Genomic DNA, 21018 nt, shown 5'->3' on the forward strand with positions numbered 1-21018 from the left:
CCAAAACAAGGTAGTAAGTATGGAGCTTAGTGGGTCCCAAGGTTTTGTCATTTGCTTCTGTCTTGAGCCGGTCTGGGCTGCTCCAGCGCCCCCACGATGAGTGGCCCTGCGGCCTCCACACAGTAACTTACCTGCTTGATCCCTGCAAGCACTGGGGTTGGCCTCCCCCTCATCACACCAAGCTTAGAACAAGACCTTTCATGCAGGCATGCAGCTGGCCTTGGCTGAGTCAGTATTCTAGTAAACAAAGAGGACACTATGCCCTAGGAGAATAATGGATTCAGGGGTGACATGCCCCGCCCCCAGGGTCAGCTGTGCACGAGATAAGCTGCACGGAGGGATGAGCAGAGTAGAGAGGGCACAGCCACTGGGGCTCAGAGCCCTGGAAAAAGCCAGCTCTGGGCCTCCTCGGAAGAAGGGAAGGCCAGGAAAGTCAACCACCTGACAGATTTGGCCCTTCATCACCCCGACCGGCCCCGAGCTCTGGGAGCTCACGCCAGCCCCACTGCTTCAGGCCGCAGGACGCAGGCAGGGCTGCAGCGCGGGCAGCTTCCCACTGAGCCTGTCCCTGTCCCCTCCGATCCGTGGTGCCAGGTGTTCTTGGCATGCAGCCTGGCACTGTTCAGAGGGGCCAGGGCTCAAAAAGGAAGAACAGTAGTGAAGGGGGAGAGAAGGCGGGTGCAGGGGCGAGGGGCAAGCACAGAGCCATTCTTCAGAGACTAGAAATGAGGCCTCAGTCTGCCTGGGCTCCTGTTGATACTGTGCATTTCAGCAAGTTCGACCCTAGCTGACGGAGCACCTACCAGGCGTCAGGCCCTGGCGCAGCAAGGCCCTGAGGGTAAAGGTGGATCTGATGGGGGCTCTGCCTTCCGGGGGTCCCATCCCACTGCATGATGTGGGGCAGGTGCCTTCCCTGCCAGGTAGAGCTGACCAACATGCCCAGCAAGAGGCACAGGCTTTAGAGGAAGGCGACACAGTCCTGGAGCAGCCAAGAGAGGCTATGAGGACAAGTTGGCATTCGGGAGGGCCTTTGGAGAAAGGGAAGGACTGTTATGCCCCAGGTTTCTGTGGCCTACCTGATCTGGCCACAAGTGCCCACACTGCTTAAGAAGGCCCAGGACTGGCACTTACTGCCAGCCGCGGAAGGGCAAACTGTGTGATTCCACTCACATGAGGCAGTGAGAAGAGTCAAAGTCACAGGGGCAGAAGGTAGAATGGTGGTTCCAGGGACTCAGAGGGGAGGATGAGGATTGTTGTTTAATGCATATAGTTTCAGTTGTGCAAGATGAAAAGAGTTCTGGCACCCTCCCCCCCCACCATCCCCACCTTGCCTAAATGTGCGAGAGAGTTAATGCCTCCCACAGATCACATTCCAGCAGAGGGGAGAGGAGCCAGTACGTAAGCCTGTCCCTCAGACAGACAATTCGGGGAGGTCTTCTGCACACTTCTCACTGGAATGCAGGCCTGGTTGCCCACACCAGCTGCTTTGATGACACTGTCCTCAGTGTCAGAGAGAGAGGGAGAGGGACAAGCAGACTCCAGGCTGAGCACAGAGCCCATCGCGGGGCTCGATCCCAAGACCCTGAGATCACAACCTGAGCCGAAACCAAGAGTCGGACACCTAACCGACTGAGCCATACGGGCATCCCTGCCCTCCTTTTTCGGATTTTCCCTCCCTGTCTCACTCTCCCCACTCACTCCTCCACAAAACTAGCTGCCCCCAGTCATTGTCTCAAGCTGTGCTTCTGGGGACCGTCCAGCTGGCCGAGGACCCAATTTCCCTTTCCATTTTACCAGTAACCCCTGCAGTGAGTTATGAAGGGTCCTGAAAATGTGGCATTTGTAAACTGAAACGAGAGCAGTGGCAGGGTTTACTGAGGCCTCTGACTCAGCTTTCTATAGAGAAGGCTGGCTGCCGCGCAGTGCTGTGAAGGCCCTACTGTGCATGCCCACTGGCAGACCCCTGGAAGCCCGCCGTCCTCGGGAAGGAGCCTTTGCAGTCCACACCTTCTCAAGGTGGCCTTGAGTCTGTCACGGCTTCTTCAGGCTTCTCATCTAGAATGTGTTGTCGAGTCCTATCAATCGAGTGACAGATGAAAAATGGCCAAGCACTCTTGGATGCTCCCACATCAAGAGGTGGTCTCTTTCTAGAAATTAGGGAATCCATCCCATTTACAATAACACCAAAAACCATACGTTACCTTGGAATTAACTTAACCAGACGTAAAGGACCTATATCCTAGAAACTATAGATCACTTTTGAAAGATATTGAGGAAGACATAAAAAGATGGAAAAATATTCCATGCTCATGGATTGGAAGAATTAACATAGTTAAAATGTCCATACTACCCAGAGCAATCTACACTTTCAATGCTATCCCGATCAAAATACCGAGGACATTTTTCAAAGAACTGGAACAAATAGTCCTTAAATTTGTATGGAACCAGAAAAGGCCCCGAATCTCCAAGGAACTGTTGAAAAGGAAAAACAAAGCTGGGGGCATCACAATGCCGGATTTCGAGCTGTACTACAAAGCTGTGATCACAAAGACAGCATGGTACTGGCACAAAAACAGACACATCGACCAATGGAACAGAATAGAGAACCCAGAAATGGACCCTCGGCTCTTTGGGCAACTAATCTTTGATAAAGCAGGAAAAAACATCCGGTGGAAAAAAGACAGTCTCTTCAATAAATGGTGCTGGGAAAATTGGACAGCTACATGCAAAAGAATGAAACTTGACCACTCTCTCACACCATACACAAAAATAAACTCCAAATGGATGAAAGACCTCAATGTGAGACAGGAATCCATCAAAATTCTAGAGGAGAACATAGGCAACAACTTCTATGACATCGGCCAGAGCAACCTTTTTCACGACACATCTCCAAAGGCAAGAGAAATAAAAGATAAAATGAACTTATGGGACTTTATCAGGATAAAGAGCTTCTGCACAGCCAAGGAAACAGTCAAAAAAACTAAGAGACAGCCCACGGAATGGGAGAATATATTTGCAAAGGACACCACAGATAAAGGACTGGTATCCAAGATCTACAAAGAACTTCTCAAACTCAATACACGAGAAACAAATAAACAAATCATAAAATGGGCAGAAGATATGAACAGACACTTTTCCAATGAAGACATACAAATGGCTAACAGACACATGAAAAAATGTTCAAAATCATTAGCCATCAGGGAAATTCAAATCAAAACCACACTGAGATACCACCTTACGCCAGTTAGAATGGCAAAGATAGACAAGGCAAGAAACAACAATTGTTGGAGAGGATGTGGAGAAAGGGGATCCCTCCTACATTGTTGGTGGGAATGCAAGTTGGTACAGCCACTCTGGAAAACAGTGTGGAGGTCCCTTAAAAAGTTAAAAATTGAACTACCCTATGACCCAGCCATTGCACTACTGGGTGTTTACCCCAAAGATACAGACGTAGTAAAGAGAAGGGCCATATGCACCCCAATGTTCATAGCTGCATTGTCCACAATAGCCAAATCATGGAAGGAGCCGAGATGCCCTTCAACAGATGACTGGATTAAGAAGCTGTGGTCCATATATACAATGGAATATTACTCAGCTATCAGAAAGAACGAATTCTCAACATTTGCTGCAACATGGACGGCACTGGAGGAGATAATGCTAAGTGAAATAAGTCAAGCAGAGAAAGACAATTATCATATGATTTCTCTCATCTATGGAACATAAGAACTAGGAGGATCGGTAGGGGAAGAAAGGGATAAAGAAAAGGGGGGTAATCAGAAGGGGGAATGAAACATGAGAGACTATGGACTATGAGAAACAAACTGAAGACTTCAGAGGGGAGGGGGTGGGGGAATGGGATAGACTGGTGATGGGTAGTAAGGAGGGCACGTATTGCATGGTGCACTGGGTGTTATACGCAACTAATGAAGCATCAAACTTTACATCGGAATCTGGGGATGTACTGTATGGTGATTAACATAATATAATAAAATAAAATTAAAAAAAAAAGAGGTGGTCTCTTTCTGCGACCCTTGAATCTGTGCTGACCTGGGAGTACTTTGATCAAAAGAGGCTGGCAGAAGTGATACTGTGTCAGCACCAGGCCCAGCCTCTAAGAAGACTGGCAGCCTCGCCTTGGGCCTGTGGAGCCGTGAGCTTCCAGCAGGAGCCTGAGTACCTGGCTGGAGGCACCATGTGGGGAGGTCCTGAGGCCACATGGGTAGTGACAGGTGCCTGGCGAGCTCACTGTCCCAGCCATCCCTACCAAGGGGCCACACGTGTAAGTACAGCCATCTCGGAGCCTCCAGACCAGTCCTGCTTAAGCGCCAGCAATGACCCCAGGCCGTGCCACCTGAAGAGGAAGAGTCACCCAGCTAAGGCCTGCCTGAACTTCTATCCCACAAAACTGTGGAAGAGAATAACAAAAGAGTTGATGTTCTAATTAAGCCAGGGTGCTCTAGAGTCCTTTGTTACACAACAGCTCCTGCACCAATGGTCTGCCTCCATCATGACTGATTCCGTCCACGCCCCATGGTGATGCAAATACTCATCAATTAATGCAAATATGCATCAAATATGCACCAATTAAATCTCCTGAGATAGTTAACATATCCGTTTTACAAAAAAGGAAATGGGGAGAGATTGGGTCACTGTCTCAAGGTCATGACTCAAGGTCATGGAGCTGAGATGTGGGCCCAGAAATTGTGGGTGCAGAATCTGGGCCATTCCTGACCAGTCCACTTCCTGCCATTCCCAAGCCTCCTCCTGGTCTAGGCTCACCCTCGCCCGCCTGTACCGGTCCAGAGATGCCTCTGTACTCATCCCACTCTCCACCGCTACCCAGTCCGTCCTCCCGGGATCAGAAGCCACCAGAGGGCGCCTGTGAGCACCTGATCAGGTCCCTCCCTCCTCTGCCCGCAGCCTTCCAGGGGTCCCACCTCTCTGCGTAAAAGCCAAATTGGAGGCAATAGTCTCCTAAGAATTACTTTGAGATGTATAATACTTTTACACATAAAAGAATTGCAGGTGGACAGCTAGAGACAGACAGACATCAGAGTTCAGACGAATCATCCATCTCTTGCTGAAGCAAACGTATAACTCATTCCAAAAAGCAGCTCCTCCGGCAACCTTCATTGGTCACGTGCTGCCTGTGAATCTCTGCTATTTCTAGAACTTGCAATGTAAGTATAATCCAAATTCTAGGCTATTTTTAAGTTTATGGATCCATGTGTTATAATGTAAAGTTGTGTTTAGAAGCTCATTATTTTCACTTACAAATTAAATGACAAGCCATCCATCAGCCGAGAAAGCATCACAGCGGAGAGGTTAGGAGTCTCCACTCCAGGGCCGGCGGCATGTGCTCGAATCCCAAACTCTCCATTTCTTCGCTGGGAACACCCGGGATAATGATAGAAACCACTCCGCAGGGCGGTGAGGGTAAAATCAGGTGACGTGTGCAAGGGCTTAGCACAGTCCCTGGCTCATGATAAGACCGAAGAGGCTTTTACGACTCGTATATTTTTTTCTCTTAGGTTTTGTCTCACCACCTAGTACTTTCTCTACCAAAACACAGAGCAACCCCATGTGGGATGGGATGTCTGCCCTGCAGACTTCAGCAGACTTTGCCCAGGGCCCGCCTTCAGGAAATCTCTACGGAATTAGTTTGTAGTTGAATGAATGGATATTTCCCTTAGACATCTAACATCCCTTAAACAATTCCTTCAGGTACAGAATGCTCCGGAGTGCCAAGTACAAGACGGTTTGGGCTCAGAGAACAGATGTGTCAAACCCACCTGCCTCGGTTTCCCTGTGCCACAGTCTCCTTGCTGGTTTCCAGAGAGCAGTTATCCAGCGACGTGGGGAGCAGGACCCCTGCAGCGGCCTCCAGCCTGGGTGCAGGTGGGAACAGTGTGTTTTCTGAGCTCGACAATCTCTGAATCCAAGTGAGAGGCTTGGACTGGACCAGGTGTGCATGACTCACATTGGGCATTTGCACACATTTATCACGGTCTGAAATTTGGGAGAAGAACGTGAGCAACACAAATACACACAAGCTTGATGCTGGACATATCACTCTTGGGGCAACAACGCATCCCGGGTTCTGATGCTGCTTTTCTTTCTGCGCACTCTGTCCTCAGGCTGACTCAGGGGGTTCTTGTGTTCAGTCCCTAGGATGCCAAGCCTTCCTAATTAACATTTGCTAATGAAAGCAACCTCAGAAACACAGGAAAGGAAAGGAGATGCTCTCCCTCCCCCTGTAGCTGACGGGCCCCCAGCCAGGGTTCTGATGGGTGTCAACATGCACGGCAATGTCACAATAAAACTTGCAGAAAGAGCCTGGTATAAAATTTACTGCTGCCACCCATTCTGCTTGCTGCCTTTATAAAACCGTCCCCACAAACGTTGTAACAAATGGGTCTTCAAATCCCCTGGACTCCCAGATTAGGCTCTGGCCTGTGGAATAGAACCATAACCTCTACACAGTTTAGCTTCCCTGGTGGTATTAAGATCCAGTATTCTGAAATATGAATACCTATCAGATGTATTGAGTCTCCCAGCCTTGAACTTCCCTTTCTCCTTCATGCAGGAAGCTGTAATAACTGGCTCTAATGAAGTCCTTAACTCTAGAGCACGCATGTCAGTGACTCTCACCACTATTCATGTCATTCATAAGAAATTGAGATTTGATTGATGGAGTCCTTAAATTAACCAGGCTTTATAAAGCCCAGTTTGTATTGTGAAAAAGGAAAATGATGACTAAATTCTGGCCATCTGCTCCCTGCTGAAACAGAAGGAAAAAACGCTCAGGCACATGGCGCCTCTGTGACTCTGGGTTTGTCTGTGTGTGTGTGTGTATGTGTGTGTGTACGCGTGTGCAAAGCACGGTGAAGGACTTCCACATTCAGGGGGTCTGTGAGCATGTATTTTCTCAAGCAGAATCCCCCCTTCTCTACAATGGTGTCTGGTCCATGGCCAGGGCTGGGCCCACTGAAAAACGTAGCCTTTCAAAAATACTTCTTGAGAACTTTCTGTGTCCGTGAGGCATTTGGGACTCTCACTCACACAGTGGGCAAGAGAGAACAAAGGACTGTCAGCAATTTGAATAGCACCTGCAGCTTTTGCACGAGTCATATGGCATCTTACCCCAGAGCTCAGGTGCATTCGGACACAGAGCAACTACGGTAACGCCAGCACCAGCAACTCATGTCTGCTGAATATGCTTACATGTGCCAGGCACAGTCGTAAGCACGTTATCTCTATGGTCTCCTTCAAGCTTTACAATAACCCTGTTGGGGTAGATATTGTTATACCCATTTTATAGAGGAGGAACTAGAGGCTAAGAGAGCTAATAATTTGCTCAAGGTCCCAGGGCTTGTAAGTGGTAGAGCAGGACCTCCACTTGAGTCGGCCGACTCCACAGTCCACACTAGAAATGAAGGAGCCCAGGATACAGAGACAAAAACAGTAGCAGAGGGGATTCATCCGAGACATGCCCAGCCTTCTGATCGCCAGGGCCCAGAGGGACAGTCATCTCAGGCTTAATTATGGACCTGAGACCTCTTTGTGTGTTCAGCAGCCTGCAAGACAGCACGCAGTGTAGCTGGAGAGCAAAGTGGAGGACTCAGGGCAAGACCTACATCAGGGTTCAGGCCAGGTTGGGGAGAGTCTGACTTGCCTCTCACAGGACAATGGGATTGTCCCTGCAGACAGCAGAAATCCCCTGCACATTTTCAGTGTGGAAGAGCATGATCAGATCGGTGCTTTTAAAAGGTCGCTGTGAAGGCTGAGAGCAAGACAATTAGAGGGACATGACTGCCAGTGGCAAGTCCCTTTGAGAGCACTCAGTGAGAGGTGGGATGTGACAAGAGGATGCAGGTTCAGACCCCCCACCCACCCAGTTTCTTGCAGAGTGGGTGGGTGGTCTCAGTTGAACAAGACAAAGATTGTGGTGAGAGTTTATGGAAAGATGAGATCAACTGCAGACTTGCTGGGTCTAGAGGACCACACGGGGCCATCAGATGGACATGGCCAGCTCTTAGCTGGATGCAATCACTGAGCATGGCGTCTGCAGAAAGAGTTTCTACTACAAAGACACTTTTTTAAAGGCAAAGAAAAATTATCTACTTTTTCCAAAGAAGACATACAAATGGCCCAGAGGCCAATGAAAAGGTGCTCAGTATCACCAATCATCAGAGAAATGCAAATCAAAACCACAGTAAGATGTCACACATGTCCAAATGGTCACTGTCAAGAAGACAAGAGACAACAACTGTTAACGAGGACATGGAGAAACGGGACCCCTCATGCACTGTTAGTGGGAAGGTAAATTGGCACAACCACTACGGAAAACAGTATGGAGGCATCTCAAAAAATTAAAAATAGAACTCCCATATGATCCAGCAATTCCACTTCTGGGTATATACCTGAAAGAAATCAAAACACTACCTTGAAGAGATCTCTGCACCCCCATGTTCAACTGAAGCATTATTTATAATAGCCAAGACATGGAAACCACCTAAGTGTCCATCAACACATGAGCAGAAAAAGAAATGCGTATACGTATACAACATATATATGATATTTTTCCTCCATAAAAGAGGAAATCCTGCCATTGGAGACAACACGGAAGGACTCTGAGGGTGTTCTTCTAAGTGAAATAAGTCAGACAAACAAATATTGTCTATCCTCACTATATGCAGAATCTAAAAAGCTGGACACATAAAAGCAGAGAGGAGAATGGTAGTTGCCACAAGCCAGGGGGTGATTTGGGGAGACGTTGGTCAAGGAGTACAAACTCCAAGCTGTACGATGAGTAAGTTCTGGAGATCTGACGTGCGGCATGGAGAGTAGAGTTAACGATATTGTATTATATCCTTGGAAGTTGTTAAGGGAGTAGCTCTTAAATGTTATCACCACACAAAAAAAATTGTAATTATGGAGGGAATGGAGGTGATAGCTGTCTTATTGTGGTAATCATTTTGCAATAGATGGGCATATCAAACCATCCCAGTGTACACCTTAAACTTACATATTTATGTCACTAATCAATAAAGCTAGAAAAAATAGAAGAAAATAGCATCACGTGGACCCGGCCCAAAAGAAGAAAAAATCGTCTGAAATAATTCTTTTAATGCAAATGTTAAATACGAAAACTCTTACGATGGTAGAATTTGGAGTTTGAGAGAACGGTGCATTATGAGCAAAGCAAGCGTAGAAGGACTAGTTTCACAAGTGAGCCTGTGGACCTTTATAAATATTTTACATTCACTGGTATTAGGCAATATTGATGACGTTTCACATGGCATCTCAGCAATAGCAGGTAAAATAAAGTTAATTTACATTCATTCTCTCCAGCTCCCTGCAAACACACTAAAACTGCCGCTCCGCACCTTCAGTGAAGTCTTTATAGTTGATTCGGGTTTGCTGCTAATCCCGTGTCCCCTTTATTGTCTGTGTTTGGTTCCGTATCCCAGTGCTCAGCGATGTTGTTTCCTGATTGATCCCGTGTCCCAGGCCCCCAGAACCCAGTATTCACTGTCCCCCCGGGAACCAGCCAGCACAGAACCAAACCCCCGTGAGCAGAAGGGGCTGTTAGTACCCACGAGAGCAATGAACACGGGACACGGAGCTAGAAACGTCACACATACTGTCCCTCTAAAGCCTACCAGACACCAGGGGGCTCTCCTGAGGACACTGAGGCTCAGAGAAGGGAAGTGAGTGGCCCCAAGTCATACAACTAGTAAGTGCCACTGCCCTGAGTCCACTGGGCTCCAGGGGCCACATTCCAAGTCAGGGATTCTCAAACTTTTCTGTGCATCCAAATCGCCTGGGTTCCTTTTCAAATGCAGACATATTCAGCAGGTCTGTATAGGGCCTGAGATTCCGCATTCCTGGCAAGCTCCTGGGTGATACGCGCACGCAGAGACCACTGTATGAATATGAAGGCTGAAACTGCTATATTAAATGGTTCTTTTTTCAAACTAAAGAAGAAACAGTGCTTAGAGATCAACAGCAAATGTGCTCCATCCAATGCTCAACGCCAAACCTCTCTAGTCCTAAAGTCCCTGTCCTGGCAGGATGCGAGAGGCGTTACTGACCAAGGGAAGAGCATAGGCACCAGGCCTCAGGGAGCCACAGGTTCAAACCTCAGCCCCAGCACCACCCGGCTGGCCCATGACTTCACTTCTCCGAGCTTCGGTCCACTTCCATCACTAATGCTGGTACCTACCTCGTGAGGCTGCCTGATAATTGCAGTTTTGGGAAACAATGTATTATGAGCATAAACGAGATAATTCATGGAAGGGTTTAGCATACCGCTAAACCTGGGAAAGTACTCATAACAATAATAAATAGTTCCTTAGCCCTTCCTAAATACTCAGTAAGTATTAACTAGTCTTCTGTGATGTGTGGCCTCATTTCACCTAATAGTCTTTTTCCTAATTAAAACCATTCTACATGCACATTGTTGAAAGTTTGGAAAATCCTGAAAAACACACAAAAAAGAAAACAATCACGTCTGTGTGCCGGACCCACAAAGGTAATAATAAACCATGAAGTACTCTGGTGCAGTTCATTTCCATACTCTTTCTTTCTTGTTCCAGAACGTGTTAAAACCAACCAAGTTACTGTCATGGTGGTTAGGCCGGTGCTTTCCAGGGCAGTAGGCACAGGTGGCCATTCACATTTAAACATGTCCGTTAAAATGAAATGAAACAAAAAATGTAGTTCCTCGGTTCTATGTGCCACCTTTCAAGTGTCAGTAGGTACACACTGGTAGTGACCCCAGAACAAACAGTGTGCAAATTTCCATCATTGCAGAAAGTTCTATTGGCACGAGATATGACTTCGTATTTCACATTTCCTCACTTAGCGCATTCTCCAAAAACTGACTTTTAATGTCTAAATTATAGAGCTGTGCTCTTATTTATTTCACTAGTTTTTGGAGACTTGGGTTGCTTCCAAATGGTCACTGTTATAAATAACGTCTAGTGAACGTTCTGGTGAACACCCATGAGCGTAAACGTCTGTGTATTTCTATATTTATCACCTTTGGGTAAATATCTGTCTGCAAGCGAAATTGCAGGCTCACAGACATGAGCTTTTTAAAGGCTTTTGATATATACTCCCAACTGCACTTCGGAAGGATTGTATCCATTCAGCCTACCCACCCCATGTTATTTATTTTAGCATTTACCAGTGGAAGAAAAAAACGTATTTCACCTTAATGGTATCTCTTGAGTCATTAGAGAGATCTAAAACTTTCTGGAGGTTTCTGGGTCAACTGTAGATATTTATACATATTGTTTTATGAAATAACAAACTTTTCAAACTGGAGGTTGAGAATATAGTGTCTACTCACCAGCTGCAATGGGCAGGGAGCTGGACTGAGCATTAAACCCATGCTGAGCAGAGCAGAGTCCCAGTAAATATTTGCAGGTCTTGGCTGAATCAGTGACAAACATGTGCTTTTTCCCAGTGATGCTGCTTGTGATGGTGAACTTCTTTCGCTGAAGGAAGCAAACACAGATTTTCATGTGTTGGTTATGTTTACCAGCCGTTGAAGCGTAACTATCCAGAGTTATCAAATGCTGGAGCCCTCAGTTCGAGATCAATGTACTAGGCATCCAGAAGTGTATGACAGATGTCTGACCATGGCCCAGTATTGTTTCTTAGAGTACAGAAAACTCCTCTTTTTATTTTTTTGTCTTCATTCACAGAGCAAAAGTGTGTTCATCGGAGATACCACCTTACGCCAGTTAGAATGGCAAAAATTGACAAGGCAGGAAACAACAAATGTTGACTCAGGTACACACTTGGCCCTCAGCAAAGAGTGAACATAACCCTCAGTGTGCATTTCAAAAGTCCATAAAATATACCTATAGTTCGCATTGCACAAACTCCCAGAAGTTGCAGACAAAATTTCAGCTAGCAGGTTTATAGAAAAGATTGCTGTATGTGTTCTCATATTTCTTGCTGTTATGGGAAAGGCTCTGTTCTAAGTGCTTTCTGGATATTAATTCATTTTATCCTCAAAGCTATGGAATGACAGAGGTCATACAATTGTCCTTATCCTACAGATGAGGAAACACACCAAGAGTCCTCAGAATGTAACAGAATTCAGGTCACATCACGAAGAAATGCTTCCCCACGTTTATACCTTCAGGGCCCACATACAAAATGATAATATTGTACAGCTCAGTGGAATGAACTGGAGAGGATTATCTATATGGGATTGTCTATATGGAGCTTTGGGGGAAAAAATCCGTGACTATTTTCAATACATAATATTAATAAAAACAATAAAATGCAAAGTAATAGAGATGATATTAAATATGAATTTATATATAACTTCTAAATAAAATCTCTAGTCTAGATATTCTAGATATTTCTATAAGAGCGTTGAGCTTGCTCTTAGAAAGATAATTTCTATAAATACAGGGCTTATGCTTGAAAGGATTCCCCGGAACCCCTGATCCTTATTAATGCTAATCCCTTTTAAATCATAATAGTCACCATTTCCCGGAAGCTCCATCCACAGGGTCAAATATTAACAAAAGGCAGATAATTATTCATTACTTTTCTTCTGAGAAACTGTTTTTACCCATAACCTAATTTTGAATAACTTGAGCATTTTCTAAATATTCTTTCACTTTATTGACAAATGTAATGTTGAAACTCCTGCTACTAATGCAAGTGAATTTGGAGTCCAACTGAACTATACTCTAGCCAGTATTTTTTAAAATAATGTATTTTCTCAAACACTCATAGATGTTGCCCTGCTAGCCTTAATAATTTTTTCTTAGTATTCAAATTATAATGACACCTGAACTCCAGCGGTTGAACATTTGCTTTTCCAAACTTGAATATTTGCTTGGAATTCATCCCTTTTGTCAGTACACGCTGATATGCTCTCATATAGTCTTGACAATTTTCTAGTAAGTGCACTCAGGTATTGAAAAATTTTAGATGAGTATGTCATTTTTTTAAAAAATCTAATAACTGTTCTTTAACAAATCTGAGAAAAGAGAATCATTCACACACACACACACACACACACACACCAATCTTTCTTTCAACTCATAAACTCCTGGCAAAACTCTCCTTTTAGACACTAAAGCTTTAAGTACCACAGTAAGTGGAATTTCTAGGCATAAAGCTGAAAAACAGTCTCAACTGTCATAGTTTGGATTTCTTCTCCATTTTGATAACATCATTTAATGAAAATGCGTGTGTGCAAGCAAACTTTCACAGAGACGAGCTGCTCTGTGAACAAGATGATGTCAAGCTTGAATCTCAGAGTTTTCAGTACAAACACAAAAAAATTGATTTATGCCTCTGTTGTTGCAGTACAAACACATTTGGTGCTTCCATAACATCTCCTTCGTTTCAAAGCAGTGTTTTACCGTTTCGAATATTTCGTCCCCTGTAGTTTTATTGTTACTGCTATTCGTTCGCCCACTAGTGTGTGTGTCTGGTCTGCTATCTCTTTGCAGAACGATGATGCTCTTCCAGCCGGAGGCAGATCAGCCACGAAGCTAATGAAGCTGAGGGGCCGGCAAGGGCTCTGGCCAAGTCCCCACGTGTTCTTGTGAAGTGTGGCAAGCAAGCTTGGAAATGTTCAGAGCTAGAGGCCGGTCTGACAGAAATCTCTTTCAGTTGTCAGGAATGAAAAACTGTGACTTAATTCTCAAAAACACCCCGATCAAGTGGCAGTTCTGTCCTATCAGGGATACACTTTAGAGCTGTAAGTACTGTGTTCTCAACACATCACATGATGTTTTTCCTTTTTTTGAGGGAGAATCACACGAAATAGAATGTATTCGACTGCCTGCCCTTGTAGCCCAGAAGCCTGAGGCGGCACTGCAAACAGCGAGTGTGTCTCTGTGCAAAGTGTCAGACTTTCTGCATCTTCTCAAAAAGAAAAATAACTTTCAGTCAGCAATGCTGGAAGAAAGTCTAAATTAGACTTCTATTGCCTCCAGAGAAGCTATTACAAAAGTGTCACGATATGGAAACATCATCGGAGTGCACGCCACTATCATTTGAAAGAAAAAAGGACTTACAGTTTATCGGGGAGTGAATTAATACCAGTAATCGTTTTAGGCTTGACGGTTTGGCGTAGTTGTTCCCATTTTTAAATTCACAAGTTGTGGCGATTTCTTTTCTCACTCTAAAGGAATATTCACTTTCATTTCATAGTTTGCATTCAGAACTTTGTACTCTTTTTCTTAAAGGGAGCCCTACAAAGCCTGTAGCCTCCCCTGCTCTCTGCGTTCCTCTCCAGGCTTTCGAATCACCACAAATAACCCAGAATGGTTACCAACACCGGTAGGGTCATCATTCCACAGCGAACCCTTTCTCGAATGGATAATCTCCAGAACTAACGTTGTCTCTGTCACAGACAGGCTGCCACCATGTCTACAAATCATAGTCCAAAATGGCATTTTCCTCTAACTCTATCACTATTTCCCCGCAGGCTGGCAAGATCCATGGTCTGCAATTGCCTGAAGCGTCTTGGCGTCTGCTATTAATTAGGCAAATTTCAAACCTACTTCCTGAGCTCACTCTTGTATTGTTCACAGAGTTCGCTTATTGTGCTTGCAGAAGCATGAAGAGTGATAGTCATTTTTTGCTCAAGGTGCCTCATTTGTCGCAATCGATTGGTGACATCATTTCATAGGATGACTTTTCCATAAAAAAGAGATTTGTGCTGAGGAAGAGGAAGGTCATCAAGGCATGGAAATCCTAATTAGCAGCAAGGTTGTTTATTTTTTTTTAAGCTACTAAGTTTGTGTTGTGAACCTGATGACTTTCTGGCTTTAGTCAAGAAATTGTCCCTGGTCATGGGAAAATAAATGTTTATAAACATTAAACCAACTTAAATATAAAGCATTAACTTAAGGGGATTGTTATAACTTTATAGCTTCGAAAATTCTAGTTTTCAAAATTACATTTTAGGTTATCTGCATTTTTACAAATGTCCTAAACACATCACATCGAAAAATTTAAACAGTTAACCATGACGTAAAGAAAATAGGAAGCAACGCAATAGTATTGAATTAATTCCATAATTAAAACTCCTCAAATCATCTTTCAATTGAATTAAAGTAAGTTGAGTCATTAAAATTATTTTTAAAAACTTACAAATATAAATTTTGTTTACTTTTAGATATAGTCAAAAATATCTGGGGTAAAGTTTCCCAATGGTGTATTATAAGCCACTTTAAAGAATTCAATTAAATTCTGTTCAGTTATTTACTTTTAGATAAAAGCTTTTTTCCAAAGACTAACAATAATTTATCATGAAACACTATCAAGAGGGCACCTGGGTGGCTCAGTTGGTTAAGTATCTGTCTTCGGCTTAGATCATGATCTCGGGGTCCTGGCATGGAGTTCCACGTGGGGCCCTGCGCCCAGCAGGGAGTCTGCTTCTCCCTCTCCCTTTGCCCCTCCCCCTGCTTGTGCTCTCACTCGCTCTCTCTCTCAAATAAATGAATAAAATCTTAAAAAAAAAAAAAAAGAAGAAATACTATCAAGAATCATGCTTGAACAGTATGTCAACCTCAACGGCCAAGATGGAAAACACAAAGGAAACATTAAGAAAATGAATTAAACCAATTATGCTCTACTTAGGAAACTCTAACATCAGATAATGAGCATAAAAACAGCAATCTAGCCAGGAGAAAAATTCTTAAAACCCAAAGAGAATATTAAATAGAAAGAAAGAGCTGATTTTTTTTTTCCATGGGCCAAAAGGCAAAGACCTTCACGATTGATAAGGAAATCACCACTAAAGGAAATGGCGCGCTGGCTGGGGTGACCAACCAGACAAGCAGGCAGGTTAGGTACCAGAGCAATCTGGGGGGACATCCGTAATGATTTTGGTGGCAAATTTATTGTAACTAAATTCAGGAAGTATATAAATACTCATGCAAATGGCATTGAAATACAATTTCAAATGTGATACGTTTAATAGGGATTTTTTGTTTCTAAAAAACTGCTTTTAAATGTTCAATGGGCATCAAAGATCCGCAGTCCCCAGTGTCCTATAGCACACCTGTAGTTCATGGGAGACAGGCCGGATGCCTCAGGACACAGTGTGCATGGGGAAAATTTAAAGCACAAGGGAAATATTTCAAAACCTGGCAGATTTCACTCCACCTACAGCAATCTCTCCTCTCCCACCTCCCAACACCAACCTTGCTCTCAGCATCGGTGGATATCCCAATTTAAGAGAACTCTACCCAGAGGGAAGATGTAGCCTTTTTGGCTGATGGCTATTCATAGGGGGAAAAAGAGAGGACCGGGCAAGAGACGGCGGGGAGGAGACGGCCTCCTGGGGACTGACTCTCCGATCCCCAGGTAGGCTTCTTCCAAACATGCCACAGTGTATCGGAGTAAGTGGTTGTGGGTTTACCTGGTCAGGGGAAGATCACGCGACCCCACTGCTCCTTTAAAGGGGCAACAGAACAAAGGGCAATGAAGCAGTTATCCACCAAGGTACACTCACACAAGTCGAAATCTTCCTGATTTCTCTCCACTGAAACCGCGAAGTTGCAATTCTGCTGTTGTTTTTCACTTCGTATACTATGATACCCTTGGCACAGATCCCCAAGGCCATCTCCCCTTCCCCCCTGGTCTTCTCTGGGAGTACTCGATGAACCAGCACACCGTATTCCGGGAGCTGCTGAGTGACCTGGAGCAAGAAAAAGGCCAATTTAGAAGAGATGGTCCCACTAATCTAAAATAATAGGCTTCAAGCCAGGTCACGAGAAGCATTTTAACAGATGTGCCGAAAACAAAAAGAGTAGGACTGCCGAATAAGTTTAGGAAAACACTGAGCTAACCGCATCTCCTTGCTATAGAATTTCTCCTCATCTCTAATATGATCGCATTTCCTATTTTATTAACTCTAGGAATCCTTTGTCATGGAGTTCCGTAAACAACACCTGGAAAGCAGTTACTATGAAAATGATGCAACAGAGGAAAAGTATTCTGAACAAGTGTTTACACTCAGATTCCGCGTCACCTCAGGGTAAGGGGTTCCTTTTCCCAGTGGTGTCTATCAAGTTGTCGAAATATTGAAATATTATCTGCTACAACCCGGGTTCTTCATTTTACGAATGGAAAAACTGAGGCCCAGGCGTAGAAAGCAACCTTCCAGGTGGTGAGCGCCACTGTAAAAGCAAGACAAGCCATGGACATCCTGCGGAGCAAATGGTCCATCTGTGGCATCTCTCACCATGTCCCAGGTGGGGTCCCGACAGCCCAAGGTCGTTCCTCAGTTTACCAGGTCCGGAGACTGAATTTGGTCAGAGCCCTGAGGGTCGATCAGGGATGGCGACTGCACCAGGCCCATCGAATTCTTAAGAGATCGGAGTATCAGCCTGATGCAAATGCTTTTACGTCTGAATGGTAATCACGACTCTATGCTGGGTCTACCATCTGCAACGTCACCTGCGACGTTCCAGGCCTCATCAGAAGGCTGATGCACCTGGACTCGCAGCAGCGACTTCTTGCTCCAGAAACTGGAAACGCCCTCGGCAGGGCTCCGTCGGTGAGATCTGGTTTCCCATCTCTACCCATCAGCAGAGAGCACTCTATCCCAGCCAATGTCTCCCACCCCCACACAGGGTAATAACAATAGGGACGAATTATGACTGCTGAGAGCTCCTTCCGCAGGATCCTTGCTGTACTTTTTTCCTTCCGTGAATGATCTCTGCAGACAGGTCATGCTGTCCGCAGAGCCGACAGCTCTTCCCGTGATGCTGATTAAGTCTCTGGGCCTGGAGCCTGCTCGTGTTCGAACTCCGGAGACACTGTTCCTCACCATCCTTGTCATCAGCGGTAGCCTCCGAAACACTATTTACTGAGCTTTCGGTGCTGAGATATCCAATGGCCGGACTAGGCGTGTGCTTACGGTACTGATTAGGGCCGTCCCAAAACAATAAGGTAAATTCCTTTAAATAATTGGATGTGATATTTCCAAAAAATAATTTAAAGCCTTAAAATAGTCTTCACTAAAGACTTTGCCTTTTACTAGACTTGCCTACATGCTTTAATTGTTTAGTATTTAATTTTAGTTTTTATTTTAGTTTTTAAGTATATAGAGAAGCATGTGATCCTGAAGTACTTGGAGTGACAGAATTTGTAAATGGCAAAGCGCCAGAACGCGGGGGCTCAGTGGGTTAAGTGCCTGACTCTTGATTTCTGCTCAGGTCATGATCTCAGGGTCGTGAGATCAAGGCCCCATAGGGCTCTGCTCTGGGCACGGAGCCTGCTGAAGAGTTTCTGCCCCTCCCCCACCTCTCTCTTAAAAAAAAATAAAAAATAAAAAAAATAAAATGGCAAAGCACCATTGTAAACCTTTCTCATGCATCATGCTGTTTAATCTTCACAGCCATCACAACAGAGAGGTGTAGCTATCTCTTTTCTTTTTTTTATTATTTTTTTTTATTATGTTCAGTTAGCCATCATTAGTTTATGATGTGGTGCTCAATGAGAAAGCAGAGGTACACTTAGGAGCCAGAAACAGAAGTATAAGTCTATTTCTGAGACCTCAGTCTCAGCAACTAAAATGCAGAGTTCCCATAATGTTTGGGAACATGGGTGAATATACATAAGATCCTCAGGGGCATTTTCAATCTGTAAAAAAATAAATAATCTCTCTCTCCATGCTCTACTAGGGAATCTTCTGGAGCAACTCTCCTGGTCATTCTGTATTGCGGTTGCTAATTGTCCTCTTAGAGGGTCACTTTATCTCCATGTGCTTAGGGGCATCTCACTATTTTCTCCTTCTCCCTACAGAGGCAGCCAGGTCTAGACTGGACCCAGGCTCTCCTGGCTCCCAGCCTTTGCAGCATCCTTGCTGTATTGAAAACTGTTGGAACAAATGGACTGTTTTGTCAAGAGAGTCGTACCAACTCATATCTTTTGACCCTATAATTCCATTCCTGGGAATCTGTCCTAAGAAAAGGTACTGAAATAATCCAGACAAACCCTTCTTATAGTGACATTTGGTGCAGACTAGCAGGCTTGGGTTGGGGGACCAGCTCCCAGAGATAAATATTTCCTAAAGTACTGCCTTCAAAGGGATCATTAGGTAGCCTTCAGAAAAGATATTTACAAAGCATTTGTAACTATCTGGGGCATGCATATGTTATATGCTAAATGGGGTAAGACACAGGATATAACCAGTAGGATTTCAACAGCTAAAAAAAAAAAAAAAAAAGGAATGTTTTTATAGTATATAGAAATTCTTTGTTTATGTGAAAAAAGATGGTTCCCTGGTTGAAGAAGTTTGGAAAACACTGAGTTAACCTTGAACAGGTTGTTCTGGGATTAATATGCTAATGTGGCTGTGAATCTTCCAGACAGAGTATGTTATTCAGCATTACCCACACTGGATTTCTGCCAAAGCTTCTTCCAGTGTGAGATGATGAACTAGCAGAATTAGTCATCGGTGAACCGGAGGCCAAGAGGCACCATCTGATAATGGAAGAGAGGAGCCACGAGAAGCTGTAATTAAATAATCCAGTGTCTGTTTATGGAGTGATTGAGCTCTGAGGATTCAGGGCCCTGACATTTACAACCTAGTAGGGAGGACAAGAAATGTATGGAAAGGACTGCAATGAAGAATGTCTTAGCAATATATATCAACAATGTTTCAAATGTTCATAACCTGAGACCCTATAATTCCACTCATGAGATTCTATCCCTAAGGAATTAAGCACAAATGCAGCTAAAGGCTTAATGTAGCAAAAACGTTAATCTCAGGATTGTTTAAAATAGTCCCATATTTAAAACAAAGTATGTGCCAAACAACAGAGTATTGAGAAAAAATTTAGGGTACACCATGTGTTGATTTAAAATAAAGTTTCAAAATGTTGGTGAGATGGGGTTATAAAAATACACAAATCTGCATATATAATATAAACCCAATTTAAATGTGTATGTGTATACACATGTGAATGCACAGAACAGAGAAAGAGGAATGAATACAACAAAATATAATTGTGCTGCTTCCAGGGGGCAGAATTATGAGCAAATCGTTACTTTTATAATTACGGGGGGAAGACTTTGCTTAGCTAACACTCACCCAAACAAGGAGGGTCCCGATGTGCTATGGGGTCACAAAGCCCTCAGGGGTCTCACGCAGCAGGGGCGGTACACAGCCCTCGCATGCCCAACCAGCCAGCACGGGGACCTAAACCCCAGCGTTCCTTGAAACTGATAAGATGGCATGCAAATGAAGTCAAATCTCTTCGCTGTTTTCCATCAACGACTGAAACAAAGCTTTCCTGTATTTCTGCCGAGGAGGTGGGGGATTCCTTCACAATCAATTTTCATCATTCAAGGAGGGACACAGAGAGCAGGACAAACAAAGCTGGAGCCTGGGGAGGGGCGAGCAGGTGGGCATTCTTGGTCCTACAGAGGCCTCCGCAGACCCGAGCCCTTGGCCTGCCTACTGGTTCTGTGGTTCGGCCGCCACCCTCCCTCATATGCCTGCTGACGGCTTTGAGGTGCCCGCTTGTCCCTCATCAAAGGAAGGCTGCTTTGTCTTGACAAGGAACATGCCCAAAGCCTGGATGGTAGAAAGCAGTGAGCTCTTTCCACCGGGGATTCTCACATGAAGTGCTTGTGGGTCTACATGTGCGAGGTCTTGCAGACAGGCTGCTCAGTGACCAAAAAGAAAAGGCCAGATCTCGCCTGGGCAGCTCTGCTTTCAAATGCCCATCTTTACTAAAGGCAAGCAACATGGACACGCTTCCTATCCATCTGGGGAGACTTGTACAGAAAAATGTACAAATCCGGAGCTTCTTTTGAAACTCCTCTTCAGCTCTAAAGGCCAGCCAGGTATCCTGAGGACCTGGGAAGCCGAGCTGGGGTAGGGTGAGGGGGGTCTTCCCCCATGCCCCCCCAGCTCCATCTGCACAGGCGAGAGCAGCCACTCCCTGACTCCTCGTTATTGTTCTCATCACACAGCACCTGTGCCCGTCTCTAGGTACCTGTCTGTCC

General features: G+C 44.8%; 1 protein-coding gene across 1 annotated transcript in view; it reads right to left on the reverse strand.

The window, feature by feature from the left end:
- FRMPD2 (FERM and PDZ domain containing 2) overlaps positions 1 to 21018 on the reverse strand; it is a 91964-nt gene that overhangs the window by 30787 nt on the left and 40159 nt on the right. The window contains exons 13-15 of the mRNA XM_011231958.3: positions 16511 to 16696; positions 11360 to 11507; positions 5793 to 6009 (exon numbers count right to left, since the gene is read on the reverse strand). Of these exons, the coding sequence (XP_011230260.2) occupies positions 5793 to 6009; positions 11360 to 11507; positions 16511 to 16696 (551 nt within the window). The remainder of the gene's footprint in view (positions 1 to 5792; positions 6010 to 11359; positions 11508 to 16510; positions 16697 to 21018) is intronic.

The sequence above is a fragment of the Ailuropoda melanoleuca genome, chromosome 6 (genome assembly GCF_002007445.2).
Source record: "Ailuropoda melanoleuca isolate Jingjing chromosome 6, ASM200744v2, whole genome shotgun sequence".
Taxonomy (NCBI): domain Eukaryota; kingdom Metazoa; phylum Chordata; class Mammalia; order Carnivora; family Ursidae; genus Ailuropoda; species Ailuropoda melanoleuca.